This window comes from Mustelus asterias, chromosome 8 (genome assembly GCF_964213995.1).
Source record: "Mustelus asterias chromosome 8, sMusAst1.hap1.1, whole genome shotgun sequence".
Taxonomy (NCBI): domain Eukaryota; kingdom Metazoa; phylum Chordata; class Chondrichthyes; order Carcharhiniformes; family Triakidae; genus Mustelus; species Mustelus asterias.
In genome coordinates this window covers 120,772,474-120,789,749 of record NC_135808.1, presented here as the reverse complement: position 1 = coordinate 120,789,749, position 17,276 = coordinate 120,772,474, and the positions used below count along the sequence as shown (strand labels likewise).

At 46.6% G+C, this 17,276-nt stretch overlaps 1 protein-coding gene across 2 annotated transcripts in view; it reads left to right on the top strand.

The window, feature by feature from the left end:
• scinlb (scinderin like b) overlaps nt 1-17,276 on the top strand; it is a 40,195-nt gene that overhangs the window by 10,388 nt on the left and 12,531 nt on the right. For both annotated transcript variants that reach the window (XM_078218859.1, XM_078218860.1), the window contains exons 4-8: nt 2,861-3,022; nt 4,735-4,884; nt 6,788-6,877; nt 7,046-7,178; nt 16,841-16,929. In XM_078218859.1, the coding sequence (XP_078074985.1) occupies nt 2,861-3,022; nt 4,735-4,884; nt 6,788-6,877; nt 7,046-7,178; nt 16,841-16,929 (624 nt within the window). The remainder of the gene's footprint in view (nt 1-2,860; nt 3,023-4,734; nt 4,885-6,787; nt 6,878-7,045; nt 7,179-16,840; nt 16,930-17,276) is intronic.

The window sequence follows — 17,276 nt, the reverse complement described above, 5'->3', positions numbered from 1 at the left end:
GTGGTTAGCATTGCTGCCTCACCAGCACCAGGGACCCGGGTTCGATTCCTGGCTTGCGTCACTGACTGTGTGGAGTTTGCACATTCCCCCCATGTCTCCATGGGTTTCCTCTGGGTGCTCCAGTTTCCACCCACAGTCCGAAAGACATGCTGGTTAGATGCATTAGCCGTGCTAAATTCCGCCTCAGTGTACCCAAACAGGCGCTGGAGTGTGGCAAATAGGGGATTTTCACAGTAACTTCATTGCAGTGTTAAGCCTATTTATGACACTAATAAAATACTAATGGAACAATGTAGGGCTGATTTTGAAGCTTATGGGTTGCTAGGAGAGGTGAAAACTTGAATCATTTCTTAAATGATTGGATTCTGCGACTTTGAGGCTGTATGAATGAAGCTGAATGGCCTTCCACTTCCACTTGGTGACGAGGCAGCCCTCCTTAACTGGGAATCCTTGGGCAGCACCACACCCTTGTCCAGATCCTCTGATCTTCTTTTGCTTTCTCCCCTTCCTGAGATGGAATGAAATGAGCAGGGCAAGTGGACCTACCATGATTACACAAAACATGTCAGCCACAAGAAAGTTTCAGGGGACAAGTGTGTGGGACACACATGGTGGTCTCATACTATTGATCGACAGACTTTTCTTCATAGCCCTTTGAGAGGATTGGCAATTTCTGTCCATGTAGGGGCCCAGTTAAGAACCACCTCGACACCTGAAATCTGAAAATACCTTCCCTACTATTAGTGTAAGTAAATATCCAGCTCCGAAGAAGAGTCATATGGACTCCAAACATTGGGCGGGATTCTCCGATCTCGTTCGCCCTGCCCCCGCTACCAGTGAGACTGGAGGATTAGGTACTCAGCCAAAACTCCATTCACTGCAGCGGCACCGGAGAATCCCAGCTGCGGGCGAGGTCGGAGGTTTCTGGCTCTGTTTCTCTCGCCAGACCCGCTGAGTCTTTCCAGCATTTTCTGTTTTTATTTGTGTCTCTTGTTTCAGTTATATTCTGTCTTTAATACTTTAAATGTAGGGCACATGAAGTTTTACTAGAAGAAGTATTGATTTTTCTTTCCACTGGGCTCTCTGAATGTTTAAATAATTCATGACAATTTGAGTTTAATGGATTGAGAGAATCTTTTGGATCCTAAGGGAATTCCTAATGGAGCTGACAGATTGCATGGTATAATTGGCTATCTTTCTAGTCATGCACAGGAAGTGCAAAAGCCACAACCAAAATTATAAGATGTTCTTTATATAAAAGACACTCTACTGGTGAGAATTAAATCTGATAAAGATACCAGTACTGTTGTTTGTACTGTACAGCACCCAACACTAATGATAGGGGAACTGACAGAAGAGCAAAGAGGCAGGACACTCGGGCGATTTCTTTCACAATGTGGGATAACGTCTATAAATTAAAGCTTTGTGGGCTGAGCTATTTGCAATGGGAATGTTCAGTTGTGTCCCTGATTAGATTGGGATGGCCAAGGGCCGGAAGAGTTATCCATGCCTACTCCAAACTAAAATACAAAAACGCAGCATCTGTGGAAAGAGAAACAGAGTTTGCGTCCATATGACTTCTCCTGCATTCCTTTGGTGATTATAATTTGTAAAACCTAATGCATATGGATTTTTCACTGCTGAGTTTTATCCTCATACAATGAGGGATGACTATATCGGATAATTACCCATTTTTCCCTGTTCGTATCAGGTCTTGTTGTCAAGCATTCAGGGAATGGAAAAGCACGAGTTACTTTGAGGATAAAACACTCTTTACATCTCTGTAATATCTCTGTGTTCCACACCAGTCAGCCTGATGGGTGTTTTTAATGTGGGATTGCCCCATTTGCTCGACCTTTATAAGTGGCTTCTTTTTATGCTGTAAATTTAGGACTCATCGAAATTGTCGTAAAACTGACCATCCTTCTTTCACTCTGGATCCTTGTCATCATCCATCTGGATTGGAATATAACACAGGCCCCAGACTGTAGTCTGTAATACACAGAGGAACTTTGGACTAATTTTTGTGCATTATTTGATGTTTCTACCTGTATTACACTGTGAACGCTCCAATCTGGAATGCTTTAGTACCAAGTCATTCTGAAATTTTCAGGATTACAGAGTGACATTGGAATGCCTGACCACAAGTATGTGAACCACATAAATATTTACCAGAAACATGTAGCAGGGATAAAACATTATAAAGCAGTTCTTTTTTTTTGTTATTTATCCAAATACTGTCTTCTATGTTTCACTTCCAAAATGCTATGGACAGGGCTACGGACCAAGTGCTGGAAAATGGGATGAGAGTGGACAGCTATTTGATGGCTGGCGCAGACACGATGGGCTGAAGGGCCTCTTTCTGTGCTGTAAAAAATCTATGACCCAACTGCATCAATCATGTGGCGAGTCCTTGGTCCGGATAACTGGTGTTTCTGATCAATAGATTTCCCAACTGGAGAGGTTACTTTGCGAGAAGTCTCACAACACCAGGTTAAAGTCCAACAGGTTTATTTGGAATCACGAGCTTTCAGAGTGCTGCTCCTTCATCCGGTGAGTGATTCCAAATAATTACCTGATGAAGGAGCAGCGTTCCCCGAAAGCTCGTGATTTCAGATAAACCTGTTGGACTTTAACCTGGTGTTGTGAGACTTCTTACCGTGCTCACCCCAGTCCAACGCCGGCATCTCCACATCAAGTATACTTTGTAACTTAGATTAAATGTTGGAAATCTGCAACAATATGGTTCGAAGGACCTGTGGGATTTGATGAACTATTTTCGTCTTTTTTTGGAGACAACTCGCTTTGTTGTTACCTTCATAACATTCTGCAGCGTTTCATTTTGGGTTTTTTTTTACAGGAAGGCGGTGTAGCGTCTGGATTTGCTCATGTAGTCACCAATGACGTCAATGTAAAGAGGCTGTTGCATGTTAAGGGCAAGCGGAATGTGAGAGCCAGTGAAGTGCCTTTTGAGTGGTCCAGCTTTAACACTGGAGACTGCTTCCTCATTGACGTAGGAGCTGTGAGTGCAACATGTTAACATTTCAGAGAAAAGGCGGCGAGCTTGGCTGCGCTTTGATCCTTGTTCCTTTCAGTATCTGCCCCCCCCCCCCCCCCCCCCCCCCCGCCCCTTGCCACCTTACCTTGGTCATCGTGCTATCAACCCCAGTGATGTTGGCAGGGACGGTCCAGCTCAGTGACATCACTGAGCAGTGCCAGTGCCAGTCAACCTGCCCCCTGATTCCCTGGAGTTCTTTCCTCTATTTTCCTCTCCTGAATCCAGTGGAATGAACTGGATCAAGTGTCAGTCGGGGAATGTCGGGAATTGTGATCATTGTATCGTAAAGGTTTATCTTGGCTTTGCCAAAGGCGAGGAAGCAATCCAGAGTAAAATTACTGAATTGGAGGAGAGTGAATTTCAAAGGGGTGTGAACAGACCTAGCTCAGTTAAGTAAGGATTGACAGGCTAAACTGTGACAGAACAATGGCCTGCCTTTAAAGACAGTAAGAAGTTTCACAACACCAGGTTAAAGTCCTACAGGTTTATTTAGAATCGTGAGCCTTTGGAGCACTGCTCCTTTATCAGGAGGACTCACCTGATGAGCTTATTGAACTCAGCAGAGTGTCATTGAGCTCACAGACCACATACAACCCACCCTATCATTGATTCTACTTCACTGACACAGTGGTTAGCACTGCTGCCTCACAGCGCCAGGGATCCGGGTTCGATTCCCGGCTTGGGTCACTGTCTGTGCGGAGTCTGCACGTTCTCCCCGTGTCTGCGTGGGTTTCCTCCGGGTGCTCCGGTTTCCTCCCACAGTCTGAAAGATGTACAGGTTAGGTGAATTGGCTGTGCTAAATTCTCCCGCAGTGTACCCGAACAGACGCCGGACTGTGGCGACTAGGGGATTTCCACAGTAACTTCATTGCAGTGTTAATGTAAGACTACTTGTGACTAATAAATAAACTTTACTGAAGGAATGTTATGGCTGAATATCCTTTGAATCTTCGATCGAGCAAAATCTCCAGATTATTTATGCTTCCTCACTAATCCATTCCTCATCCTGCTGTGCAAAACTGTAAGTAGAAACCACCCTGGACAACCTCCCCACCTTCTCCCAGCTCCAGCAGTGCACCTTTAAACAATTTAATCACCTTGGTCTAAAGCAGTGAGAACGGGGGAGAGTGGAAAAAAAAAAATGGGTGGAGAATGAAGACATTGGAAAGGAACAGACTCTGGGTAGGGGCTGGGGAAGCAACGCTGTATTACGGTACTTTTTAAAGTTTACGCTATTGATCAAAAGACAATTTGCAAACATTAATAATTAATTAGTTAATGGGCGGCACCGCTGCCTCACTGGGGACCTGGATTCGATTCTCTGCTTGGGTCACTGTCTGTGCGGAGTCTGCACGTTCTCCCCGTGTCTGTGTGGGTTTCCTCCGGGTACTCCCACAATCCAAAAGACGTGTTAGTTAGGTGCATTGGCCGTGCTAAATTCTCCCTCAGTGTATCCGAAAAGGCGCCAGAGTGTGGCGACTAGGGGATTTTCACAGTAACTTCGTTGCAGTGTTAATGTAAGCCTATTTGTGACACTAATAATTAAACTTAAAAACTGAATAGAATTCACAGATGCTGAGTTATAATTAGATTAGCATGCACTCAATTAGCTCAATGTTTAGGCTCAAATGCACTCTTATGGGATATGAAATTACAGTCAAACATTGCAATTGCAGGTGATCTATCAGTGGAATGGAACAAAGAGCAACGTGTACGAGCGAACGAAGTGCTGTCAGCTTGCTAACAGTATCCGTAATGGTGAGCGGATGGGCCGTGCCAAGGTAGAGGTGGTGGATGCAGGAAGTGAGCCCAAAGAAATTATTGATGTGAGTATGTGGGAGTTGAGTGTAAAAAGGAGAAGGCCTTTGACAGAGTATCGCACATTTGCACAATGGATGCACACTCCAATGGGGTTTGAGGAGGAAATCTGCAATTGGATCCACACAAACATGAATAGCACAATTTCAATCAATGCATGGGAATACGGAAGCTTTCCAGTTAAATCTGGAATTGGGCAGGACTACCCTCTCTCCAGTCCTGCTCGTGTGTTGTATAGAACCCTTTGCTGAGTCCATTAGGAAGGATTCGGGCATAAGAGGAGTGACAATACCAGGCAGCGGAGGCACTCTGGCCTCCCTGTACATGGACGATGACACCGTCTTCTGCTTCAGTCCACAGCTGATCAACCGCTGCAACCAGTTTGAGCTGGCCTCGGGTGCCAAGGTAAATTGTGGCAAGAGTAAGTCCATGTTCTTTGGGAACTGGGCTAAGCTATCATATGTCCTTGTCCCCTTCACTGTCAGGTCAGATTGAAGATGCTGGGGATATGGTTCGGAGGGACCAGGGCATTCGTTAGAAACTGAAAGCAATAAATAGTGATGGTCCAAAAAAAAAACCTGGGTATGTGGGAGCCTTGCTCCCCCTCCATCGTGGCTAAGAACCTGGTCATCAGGTGTGATGCACTCTCGGTGTTGCTGTACTTGGCGCAGGTCTGACCCATTCCTCACTCCTGCGCTGTGTCAATCACCTGAGCCATCTTCCACTTTATCTGAGATCAAAAATGGACCATGTTTGAAGGGAACCTGATGTGAAAACCTCCAGATAAAGGGAGAAAAAAACGTGCCCGACATCGCCCTCATCCTGATGGCCACCTTTGTATGTGGCTGCATCAAGCTGTGTGTAGATCCTTGGTGTGCAAACACCAAGTGTCGCTATGTGCTGAGGTTCTACCTGTCCCCAGTGTAGCGAAGGATGAGTCTGGCCACGTTGCTGCATGAACGGTTCCAAGTAGTTGGACCGTGCCGTACCACCTGTCCCTCATGGAAAACAGCTTTGACCACAAGTACATCAGGCCTGATCTGCATGTTCTGTCCTAGAGTCCCTACTGACAAAAATGGTGGATCCTGTCAGAATGTTCCCCACACAGACTGTCAAAATCAATTGTTAGAATGTCTCATTGCCAGAACTTTCAAACAAGCACCAAGACCAAGCTTGGCTGGTGGTGAGAAAGGTCCTCCCCGTCAGATCCTTCCTACATGATCGGAGTCTCACCCCCATCTGAACATTGCTCTCGAGGTGACTGTGGTGGGGAAGAGACCATTGTCCACCTCCTTGTGGAATGCGCCTTTGCAAAGAAGGTCTGGAGGGAGATGAGGTGGTTTCTGACGAGGTTCATCCCAAGCAGCTCCGTGCCGCAGGACTCTGTGCTCTACGGGCTGCTCCCAGGGACGCACACCGAGACAAACATCAGCTGCTGCTGGAGGACCATCAACTCAGTGAAAAATGCTCTTTGGTCCATCCAAAACTTGTTGATCTTCCAGTGTAAGGAGTTGCCCCCAACCAAGTGTTGCAAACTGGCACATTCCAACGTGCAGGACTATGTGCTGAGGGACACACTATAGCTTGGGGCAACTGCCGCAGAGGCGCCAATGGGGAAGGTTGCTGCCTAAGACCTTAGAGCCACAATGCACGAGGGTTTGTATTGAATCCCTCAGACCATATGACTCACATTGAATGGATACAGTGGACATTACATGTGTCACCTCAGAGAGCAACTTAATCTGTGTAGAAAATCTGAATATCATTGCACTCTCTGTAATGACCATTTTGTAATGCTTTGTAATGTTCTTTCAGATATTTTATGAATAATGTCTATTTTTGCAGAAAGAAAAAGACTGGAGGGATTCTGCAAAATTAAACTTTCCTCTTTTTTTTTACATAAAATGGTAGTTACTGGGTCCCAAACCATCGATTCCTGACGCAGCTGTTGAAGATGTTATAGCAGATACTGCCAACAAGCAAAAAGCCAAACTCTACATGGTAACTAACCATTCACTTTTTTAAAAGACAGCCTTTGATAATGTATGATTTCATTCACAAAGATTTAGTTAATGCTGCAGTTTTCCTGACCAGCAGAAATGTTTCAATAAAATACTACACAGAAAAACAACACACCTGGCTGACAAAAATCACTGTCATTTCTTTCAGATTTCTGACGCCAGTGGAGAGCTGTCTTTAACAGAGGTGGCTTCGGAAAATCCATTTCGAATGGCTACACTTTCAACCAAAGAGTGTTATATTCTCGACAACGGGGCTAATGGCCACATATATTTGTGGAAAGGTAGATCTAGATACTTGTGCCTTTAATACATTGTGAACATTCCTCGATTTACTGTTCAATTCACTTTATTTTTAAAAAGTCAATTCATTTGTATGATTTATATATAATTATTACGTTTTATTGAAATTACTGCAGCTTCATGATTCCCTTTGGTAGAAGATTTCCAGCATTTCGGAACGGGCCTGCAAATGGTTTTGTTTTTGGGGGTCAGAATTTGCAAAACAAATCTGGGTCAGTTTCAGAGGGCCCGATTTTTGCCATTTTGATTCTAAGTGCTGAATCTGGGCGCAATTCCGATCCGACTTGGAAATCTGCTCTCCGGCGCCCCCTTACGCACTTAGCCTGAAAAGAAAATCGCGGGTCTGAATCGCGCTGTGGGCGGGGATTATTGCGGCCCGGAACGCTGCCGCTCCGATCGGAGCTCTGAACTGCGCACGTGCAGTGAGAAAAAATTTGAAAAATGCGCCCCTGTCACATCGCTCCCGGGCCGCAAAAAGCGGATAAAGCGGCCTGGGGGGGGGGTGATCCCTGCAGACATCACCTCACCCCCACAACATAACTGTCCCCCTTATCCACCCACCACCCCACTACTCAGACTGATTGCGACCCTCTGCCCCCTTTCCCGCCCCCCCCACTGATTTGCTCGGAGAGTGGCAGCAGGCCCCCTCCCCACCCACCCCCACTAGAGAATGAGGGGCCTCTCCACCCCAGAGAATGATCGGGTCTCCCCGCACCACCAGAGAATGATCTGCTCCCCCCCCCCCCCCCCAAACCAGAGAGCGATCTGGCCTCTCTGCCGGCCCCCCCTCCCCAGAGAACAATCAGGCCTCCCTCCTCCCCCCTCCCCCAAACAAAGGGCGATCTGGCCTCCCTCCCTCCCCCTCACCAGAGAATGATCTGCCCCACCCTCACCAGAGGGCGATCTGGCCTCCCTCCCTCCCCCTCACTAGAGAATGATCTGGCCCACCTCCCCCACCAGTGATATATCTGTCCCTCGTCCCTCCCTCACCAGAGAATGATCTGGCCCGTCTCCCTGCCCCCCTCCACCTGAGTCAGAGAGCCATTGCAAGCTGTGAATTTACCTCTTAAGCTGGAGTGCCCGAAACAGACCTTTGCCGAGCAGGTCTGTCTCGTGCCGAATGTGGACGGGCGAACGCGATGGTAAAGGGGGAAGTGCCGGTAAAATTGAGTGGGCAGCCCATTAATTCAATTTAAATGCATTTAAATCGTCGTTGCGCCCGTTTCGGGTGTGGTTCGGATCGTGGCCATTTTCGGGCCTTGATAAAGTGGGCATCTGTGCCGATGCAGGCGCGAATCGCGTTAATGGCCTCAGCCCCGACTTCACCAAGTTCGGGCGCGATGCGATGGTAAAATCGGGCCCTGAATGTCGAGAATGGGAAACGTAGCAAGAATGGGTTGAGTTGTTTCTCATGCTTCAGCCACCGCCAACGGCATGTCCCATTGAAAGATTCGGCCATTTGTATTGGGGCAGGCTTGTGCAGATGCATTTCTTGCCATTAATGCATTTGCAACACACAGTCGTGCTTCTGACAGCCACTGTTGGCGGGAGAGGCAGGGAACCTCTGAACCACTGCCGTGAATCTCTGAGCACTTTGTTTGCACTAAGCAAGATGCGGGGATGGGGAAAGTGTCCACATTTATTTTTCTTCTGCTGGCATTGTTTGTTATGTCACGTTGTAGCAAACACAGTGGTTTCTACCTCCCAGTACCAGAGGCTTGCGACCCAGATAGACATGGAAATACTGTGAGGAACACCCCACATAAATGTAAGTGTGCCTGACTCTAGAATATCTGTTGTGGTCCGTGTATAAAACCTGCACTGCCACTGAACGAGTGGTATTCCCACTGAATTGGGAAATTCCAGGCCCACGACATCTGTACCAAGAGCATCAGCAACATACGTTCCATGTGCTGCCCTAAGGAGGCTGCATTTTTTCCAAGACTTTTCCAACTTAACGCACAGTCTGTGCCTTCTTTTCCAAAATCACTGCCTTTTCAGTCTTGTTTTGTGCTGCTTGTGCTTTGGAGACCACACTGGAGTCTATACGCAGAGGAAGGAATTCCACATTGCTTCCCCATATTCCTGCTCTAACTCCATCAGCAGATTGCCTGTTCAGGCAATTTACAGAATTTCTCACTGATCGTAAGAAATAAGTGCAGGAGTAGGCCATTCAGCCCTTCAAACCTGCTCTGCTGTTCACTAAAATCATGACCGATCATGCCTTAACTCTACATTCCTCTCTGTCCCCTCGACTTCAATCAAAAATCTATCTAACTCAGCCTTGAATATATTCAATGACCCAGCCTCCAGGGCTGTCTGTGAACATTGACCCTCTAAGAGAAGAAATTCCTCCTCATCTCCATTTTAAATAAGAAAACTCTTATTCTGAAACTGTGTCCCATGGTTCTAGATTCCGCCCTCCGCAAGAGGAAACATGCTTTTAGCATCGACCTCGTCGAATCCCCTGAGAATCTTATATTTTTCAATAACATCACCTCTCGTTCTGCTAAACTCCAATGAGTATAGACCCAGCCTGCTCATCCTTTCCTCATAAGACAACTCCTTCAGGAGTCAGCCCAGTGAACCTTCTCGGAATTGCTTCCAATGCAAATTTATCTCTCTTAACTAAGGAACTCAAAACTGTACAGAGTATTCCAGGTGGAACTTCACCAATGTCTTGAACAGCTGTAGCAAAACCTCTCTGTTTTTATACTCCATCCCCTTTGCAATAAGGGCCAACATTCTATTTGCCTTCCTAACTATTTGCTGTACCTGCATGGTAGGCTTTTGTGATTCTCGCACCAGGACACCCAGATCCCTCTGTACCGCAACATTCTGCTGCCCCTCTCTACGAGCAGTGGAGGCTGGGTCATTGAATATATTCAAGGTTGAGTTAGACAGAGTTTTTGATTGACAAGGGAGTCAAGGGGGCAGAGAGGAAAGTGGAGTTAAGGCCATAATCAAATCAGTCATGATCTTAGTGAACAGCAGAGCAGGTTCGAAGGGCTGAATGGCCTACTCCTGCACCAATTTCTTACGATCTTATGATCAATGGGAAATTCTGCAAATTGCCTTAACACACAATCTGCTGATGGAGTTAGAGCAGGAGTTTGGGGAAGCAATGTGGAATAATAATCTGCTTTTCCACTCTTCCTGAAAAGTTGAAAACCTCACATTTTCCCACATCATACTGCATCTGCCTTTTTTTTTTGCTCATTCACTTGATCTATCTCTATCCCTTTACAGAAACTTAAAGGGTGGAATTTTTCCAAAGATGACTAAGGGTGAGATTCTCCAGCCTCCCAGCCGTGTGGTTCTCGGTGGTGGAAGGCACGCCGTGGGATTCTGGCGGTGAAATTCTCTGGTCCCGCCGCTGTCAATGGGTTTTCCATTGAAGGCACCCCATGCCGCAGGGAAATCCGCGGGCGGGGGGTGCGCTGCTGGTGGGACCAGAGAATTCCGTTGGCGTGGACAGCTGGAGAATTCCTAAATGTAATTTCGGGCACGAAATCTGGTGTGATTCATGCCGGTCCGTCCGGCACAAATCAGATTGCAATCTTCCCAAACCTTGTCATTTTAGAGGAGAGTAGTGAGGTTCTGGGAGGGGAGGGGCCTAAACACCTCAGGGAGCCCAGTTGCAAAGCGATCGGGCACCATTTTGAAAGGGTACCTCCAATCTCTCAGTACACTGGAGGACTCCCCTCACGGACATCTTCCACTTGTTGGTGGCATGTTTACCCACCCCCTCCCCAACACATTGCTGACATCAGGGCAGCGAGGCCCTCCTAATGTGTCTCCCTTTAAGCCTCAGGCCTTCGTTGCCCCCCCTTTGTTTCCACCGCCCCCCCCCCACCCCCCCCCTTTCATAGCCTCCTTGCATTGACCTTCTTCATAGCCTCCCCTTCATGCCCCACCCCCTTGGCACTGCCCCTGGCACACTGGCAGCTTCAATGGCATCCAAACCCCTCAGCGTGGCCACCACACCTGGTCTGTGCGAGTGGAAACCAGTAATGGGCCTCGCTGTGCCCGAGGATCAGAAGATCCCAGGAGCTGGCAGAATCCGCCATCGAATGGACCAATCCTATTTTAATGCCAGTGCCTTAAAACGAAATGCCTTTCTGGGCGGGTTCCAGCAGAAAACGACTGGCATGATTGCAAACTGTTTGGCGCCGGGCACAAAACCCATCTTTAGGCCCACGCGCAATTTTCACGGATTTGGTGCGATCCACACCTGGCACGGCTGGAAAATCGCAGCCTTTGTATCCTCCTCACAACTTACTTTAGAACTTATCCTTGTATCCTCAGCAAATTTGGCTACAATACAATGGGGAGGGCGGGGGGTGGGGGAGGGTTCTCTGGCCTCCCCGTGATGTCTTTCTCGTGGCGGGAGGTGGTGCGTGGTTTGCCAGTGGTGAGATCTTATACTCCTGCCTCTGTCAGTGGGATTGATTGCACGCCAGACTGCTGGTAAACCTATAGCGAGGATGTACGCTGGCGGAACCAGAAGATCCCGTTGACATGAACAGCTGGAGAATTCCGGCCAGTCTGTCCATTCATCGAAGTTGTTATTATAAGTATAAAACAAACCTAACAGATCTAAAGTACTGAAAACCAATCGCAACCTAACAACATCTCCCTTAATGCAAATTCTCTTTAAATACCCTTGGGGGGGATAATATCCACTATCTCTGCTAAAATACAAGCATTCATACCTGATTTCACCTGGGACAAGAGTCCAGTTAGCTCTATTGGCATTGACAAAGGTATTTTGCTCATCAATGTTTTTTACAGATGAGCACTTGAAATGCCGTAGCATACAGGGCTACGGACCAAATGCTGGAAAATGGATTAGAATGGATAGGTGCTTGATGACTGGCTCAGATATGAAGGGCTGAAGGGCCACTTTCAATGTGGTAAAGCTCTATGTATAGTTCTGAAGTGGAGATGCCGGCGTTGGACTGGGGTGGGGGCACAGTAAGAAGTCTCACAACACCAGGTTAAAGTCCAACAGGTTTATCTGGTATCACGAGCTTTCAGAGCGCTGCTCTTTCATCAGGTGATTCCAAATATACCTGTTGGAATTTAACCTGGTGTTGTGAGACTTCTTATAATTCTGAAGACAGGAGTAGTTTGGGGTCTGATGCCCTGTATGTTCAAATAGATGCTTACTGATGAAGGACTTTAGCTGTCTCACATAGGTGAGAGTGCTACCTCTTAAAGTCTGTCTTGACACTGTAGTTAATTCCCCAGTCCCTGGGTAGACCTTTTTCTTCAGGAAATCTGCTTCATCGAGGCTTTAGTAACTTGCATGCATCATACGATGCCACTCTTCAAATCTTGTGCATGGGGACCTCGGTGGTCTAAGCAGCCGTTCAGTGTGAGCCTTGCCACTATTACAGAGAAAACGTTTAATCTCCCTTGTTTAAAGGTGGAGACCTCACAACAGCAGCCTTTATCCTTCTAATTTGTTTATATGCAGTGCAGTCAGAAAGGCTCCAATCCCGTGAAAGCTCTTTGTGTGGAAGTCTTTCTACAGAGGCTTTTTTTTCTACAGAGGCTTTTTTGTTTGCTGTGGATAAGTGTGATAAGACACAAGGCCTTTTGTTTTCCTCTGAACTAAAAGTGGAAGTGGATACTGCAGGGGAATCTCTCGAGGATTGGGGCAGCTTTGTGCTGTAGGCTGATGGCACTCGGAGAACTTGATAGGAAATGATCGGCAGTGCACCAGTGATTTTCTGATATTTGTGGGGAGGGTCCGTTTATCACCACCATGTAGTCTCCTGTGGTTGCATAACTAAATATAATCAATAGCAACTGGATGCTTCGTATTGCAGTTTATGACATTAATTAAAAGACATACAACTCCCACATTCTGTAAATATTTTCACATCAAGTCTCCCCTACGTTGATCCGGTTTCTTTTCCCCTGAGAGTGACTAGTAATGGCATCTGGTTTTTTCTTTTTGCACATCTTCCAGACTCACTTGTCTCTGTTCATCATAAGCATCTTTGTTTCCTCCAGTACGGATACTCGTGCATTTACACTAAAGGACAGATTCTCTGTGTGGATCACAAGAAGTAGGAGCTGGGGTAGGCATTCAGACCTTCGAGCCTGCTCCGTCATTCAATAAGATGGTGGCTTAACTGACTGTGTTTTAAATTTATTTATTAATGTCACAAGTAGGCTTACATTAACACTGCAGTGAAGTTATCATAGAAATCCTACAGTGCAGAAGGAGGCCATTCAGCCCATCAAGTCTGCACTGACAACAATTCCACCCAGGCCCCATCTCCATAACTCCACATTTACCCCGCTAATCCCCCTAACCTACGCATCCCGGGACACTAAGGAGGAACTTTAGCGTGGCCAATCAACCTAACCCGCACATCTTTGGACTGTGGGAGGAAATCAGAGCACCCGGAGGAAACCCATGCAGAGACGGAGAGAATGTGCAAACTCCACACAGTGACTGACCTAAGCCAGGAATCGAACCCAGCTCCCTGGAGCTGTGAGGCAGCTGTGCTAACCACTGTGCTGCGGTTATTGTGAAAATCCACTTCACTTTCTTAACTGTCCAGGGTCAGAAAAGCCAGCTGGCCAATCATGTGACAAACACAACGCTTGTCACTTTGTGGCAATGTTCATTTCAAAGCTTTACATCGGGTCAGCCTGAATGATGTGAATCATGAGCCTGAATGATGTGAATCATGAGCCTGAATGATGTGCTCATGATGGACTCTCCACCAATATCTGCATGCGTTTTTAAAAATGAATCTTGTGTGCCTTTCCTCCACTCTGACCTATATTTTCCACACCCCTTGCCCCAAAAGCAGAAATTGCCCGCTACTGGTGGGACTTGTACTCTTGTTCTGACAGAGCCATGGATATGATGTGTGGTTTCTGACTGGATCAGATACCACCAAAATATTATATTGTAATCTCTGCTGCCACATTGAGAATTTTAGGGATTTTACTTGCAACAAAGTGTTGTTTAAATCTCCCAAAGAAACCAAACCCTTTTTACTTTGATTAGCTTAGCCACCTCTCGTTTCTAGTGATTCAGAATCAATGTCGGTCATTTTTTTAAAGAATTAAAGCGATTTGCGGGACAATGTACACACTGAATGGATACTGACTTGGAATTCACTACCTACCAGGGTGATGGAAGTAGAGACAATCAATAATTTCAGAAGGAAATTGCCTGGGCATTTGAAAGGAAATAGATGTGCAGGTCTGTGGAGATGGATTAAAATGGGAGCTGCTTGAGTAGTTGGGATTAATTGAATTTAGGTACCTTAGGGGGTTGTGGGAATGGGAGTGATTTAGATTGCCCAATGGAGAGACAGCATGGACTCAATTGTCCGAATGGCCTCTTCCTGTGCTGTAAGTGACCCTATCAACATCCGTGTACACAGTGGAATGATGTAATACATTTTTAATTCCTTCGTGGGACATTGACATCGCTGGCTGACCAGCATGTAGTTGCCCTTGGAGGGCAGTTGAGAGTCAACCACATTTCTGCGGCTCTAGAGTCACATGTAGGCCAGGCCAGGTAAGGACAGCAGACTTCCTTCCCTAAAGGGACATTAGTGAACCAGATGGGTTTTTTCGACAATGGTTTCATGGTCATCAGTAGATTCTTAATTCCAGATATTGTTTATTGAATTCAAATTCCACCATCTGCCGTGACGGGATTCGCACCCGGGTCCCCAGAACATTAGCCGAGTTTCTGGGTTAATAGTTTAGTGATAATACCACTAGGCCATCGCGTCCCTTGCTACCTTCAGCTTTCCAGCCCATCTAGCTTATCACTGTATGGTATGGATAGAGTAAGAAGTCTCACAACACCAGGTTAAAGTCCAACAGGTTTATTTGGTAGCAAATACCATAAGCTTTCGGAGCACAGCTCCTTCGTCAGATGGAGTGGAAATGTGCTCTCAAACAGTGCAAACAGACAAAATCAAGTTGCAGAATACTGATTAGAATGCGAATCTACAGCCAGCCAGGTCTTAAAGGTACAGACAATGTGGGTGGAGGGAACATTCAACACAGGTTAAAGAGATGTGTATTGTCTCCAGACAGAACAGCTAGTGACATTCTGCAAGCCCAGGAGGCAAGCTGTGGGGGTTACTGATAGTGTGACATAAATCCAACATCCCGGTTTAGGATCCTCATGTGTGCGGAACTTGGCTATCAGTTTCTGCTCAGCGACTCTGCGCTGTCGTGTGTCGTGAAGGCCGCCTTGGAGAACGCTTACCTGAAGATCCAAGGCTGAATGCCCGTGACTGCTGAAATGCTCCCCCACAGGAAGAGAACAGTCTTTTTGCCTGGTGATTGTCGAGCGGTGTTCATTCATCCGTTGTCGTAGCGTCTGCATGGTCTCCCCAATGTACCATGCCTCGGGACATCCTTTCCTGCAGCGTATCAGGTAGACAATGTTGGCCGAGTTGCAAGGGTAGGTACCGTGTACCTGGTAGATGGTGTTCTCGCGTGAGATGATGGCATCCGTGTCGATGATCCAGCACGTCTTGCAGAGGTTGCTGTGGCAGGGTTGTGTGGTGTCGTGGTCACTGTTCTCCTGAAGGCTGGGTAGTTTGCTGCGGACAATGGTCTGTTTGAGTCTCCACATCATGGTATGGATAGCACAGTGGTTAGCACTGCTGCCTCACAGCCGCAGGTTCAATTCCGACTCAGGTGACCGAGTGGAGTTTGCACATTCTCCCCATGTCTTGAGTTTGTTTATTTGGTTTGACCTAAAAAGAGGGCATGGGTTTCCTCCGGATGCTCCGGTTTCCTCCCACACTCCAAAGATCTGCGGGTTAGGTTGAGCGGCCATGATAAATTGCCCTTCAGTGTCAGGATTAGCAGGGTAAATCTGTGGGGTTAGGGCCTGGGTGGGATTGCTGTCGGTGCAGGCTCGATGGGCTGAATGGCCTCCTTCTGCACTGTAGGGATTCAATGATTCTACATTACAATAATGTAACTTGACAGAGGCCAACTACAGTATTTGCGAGACCATTTTACAGTCCACAGTTTATGATTTGCAGAAGCGCAGTTGGCACCTTGGGAAGTCCCATTTTAAGCAGCCTTTATCTTGAACAATTTTAAAACCTGATCTCAGGTAAATTGTCTCTGGATAAACCAGTTGGTATTTTCAATAAAGTGTTTGCGGTCTACTGCAGAAGTGACTTGAGATGAGCCTAGTTGTAAGGTCCATAATGACACAGCAAAGGGGAATATTAACTCCATTAATTTCCTCAGGATATCTCCTGGTCTCGCAATGTAACCTGCTAAGGGGTGAAAATTGTGTTCAACTCAACTTGTTTTTACCATGTACTAGAACACAGGTTTTGGACTAGTTTCTGCGTCTTCTATGAAGCATAAAAATTGAAATTGCACCAATAATGTGTCCTGACCAAATGGATGGAAGGTTCCTTCAAAGCCAAATGAGTTCCATGTCCAATCCCTGATGTGTGCTACAAAGCGCTTTCAGGTATTCTTGCTGAGCTTTTTTCCATTCAAGTTACGATGGGAGACCCAGGAGCCATGGGAAAACTGGATGATAAAAGGCCTGTACTAGTTGTATGAATTTCTAGGTGAGGACTAAAGATTCAGATATAAACCGCTCTTCTTTCTTCAGGGAAGGAGGCCAGCAAGCGGGAACGGAAGGTTGGATTTGAGACATGTCAGTTCTTCATAAATTCCAGCGGATATCCCAAAAATACTCAGGTAATTAACAATGTCCCAATGTTCACTGTCTAAGCTCACAACAGTCATTTGGACAGGAAACCAGATAGTGCCTGGGAGCCACTTGAACTGTAACCCATATCAATTGACTGTTTAGGATTTACAGAAATGCTGATGACATCTTGCAAATTCTCATTTTAAGCATAAAAGGAATAGCCTAACCTTGAATAGTTCTTTTTTTTGCTATTCATTTATGGGATGTGAGTGTCGCTGGCTAGGCCAGCATTTAAGACCCATACCTAGTTGGCCTTGAGAAGGCGGTGGTAAGCTGACTTAGTGAACCGCTGCAGTCCATGTGGTGAAGGTACACCCACAGTACTGTTAGGGAG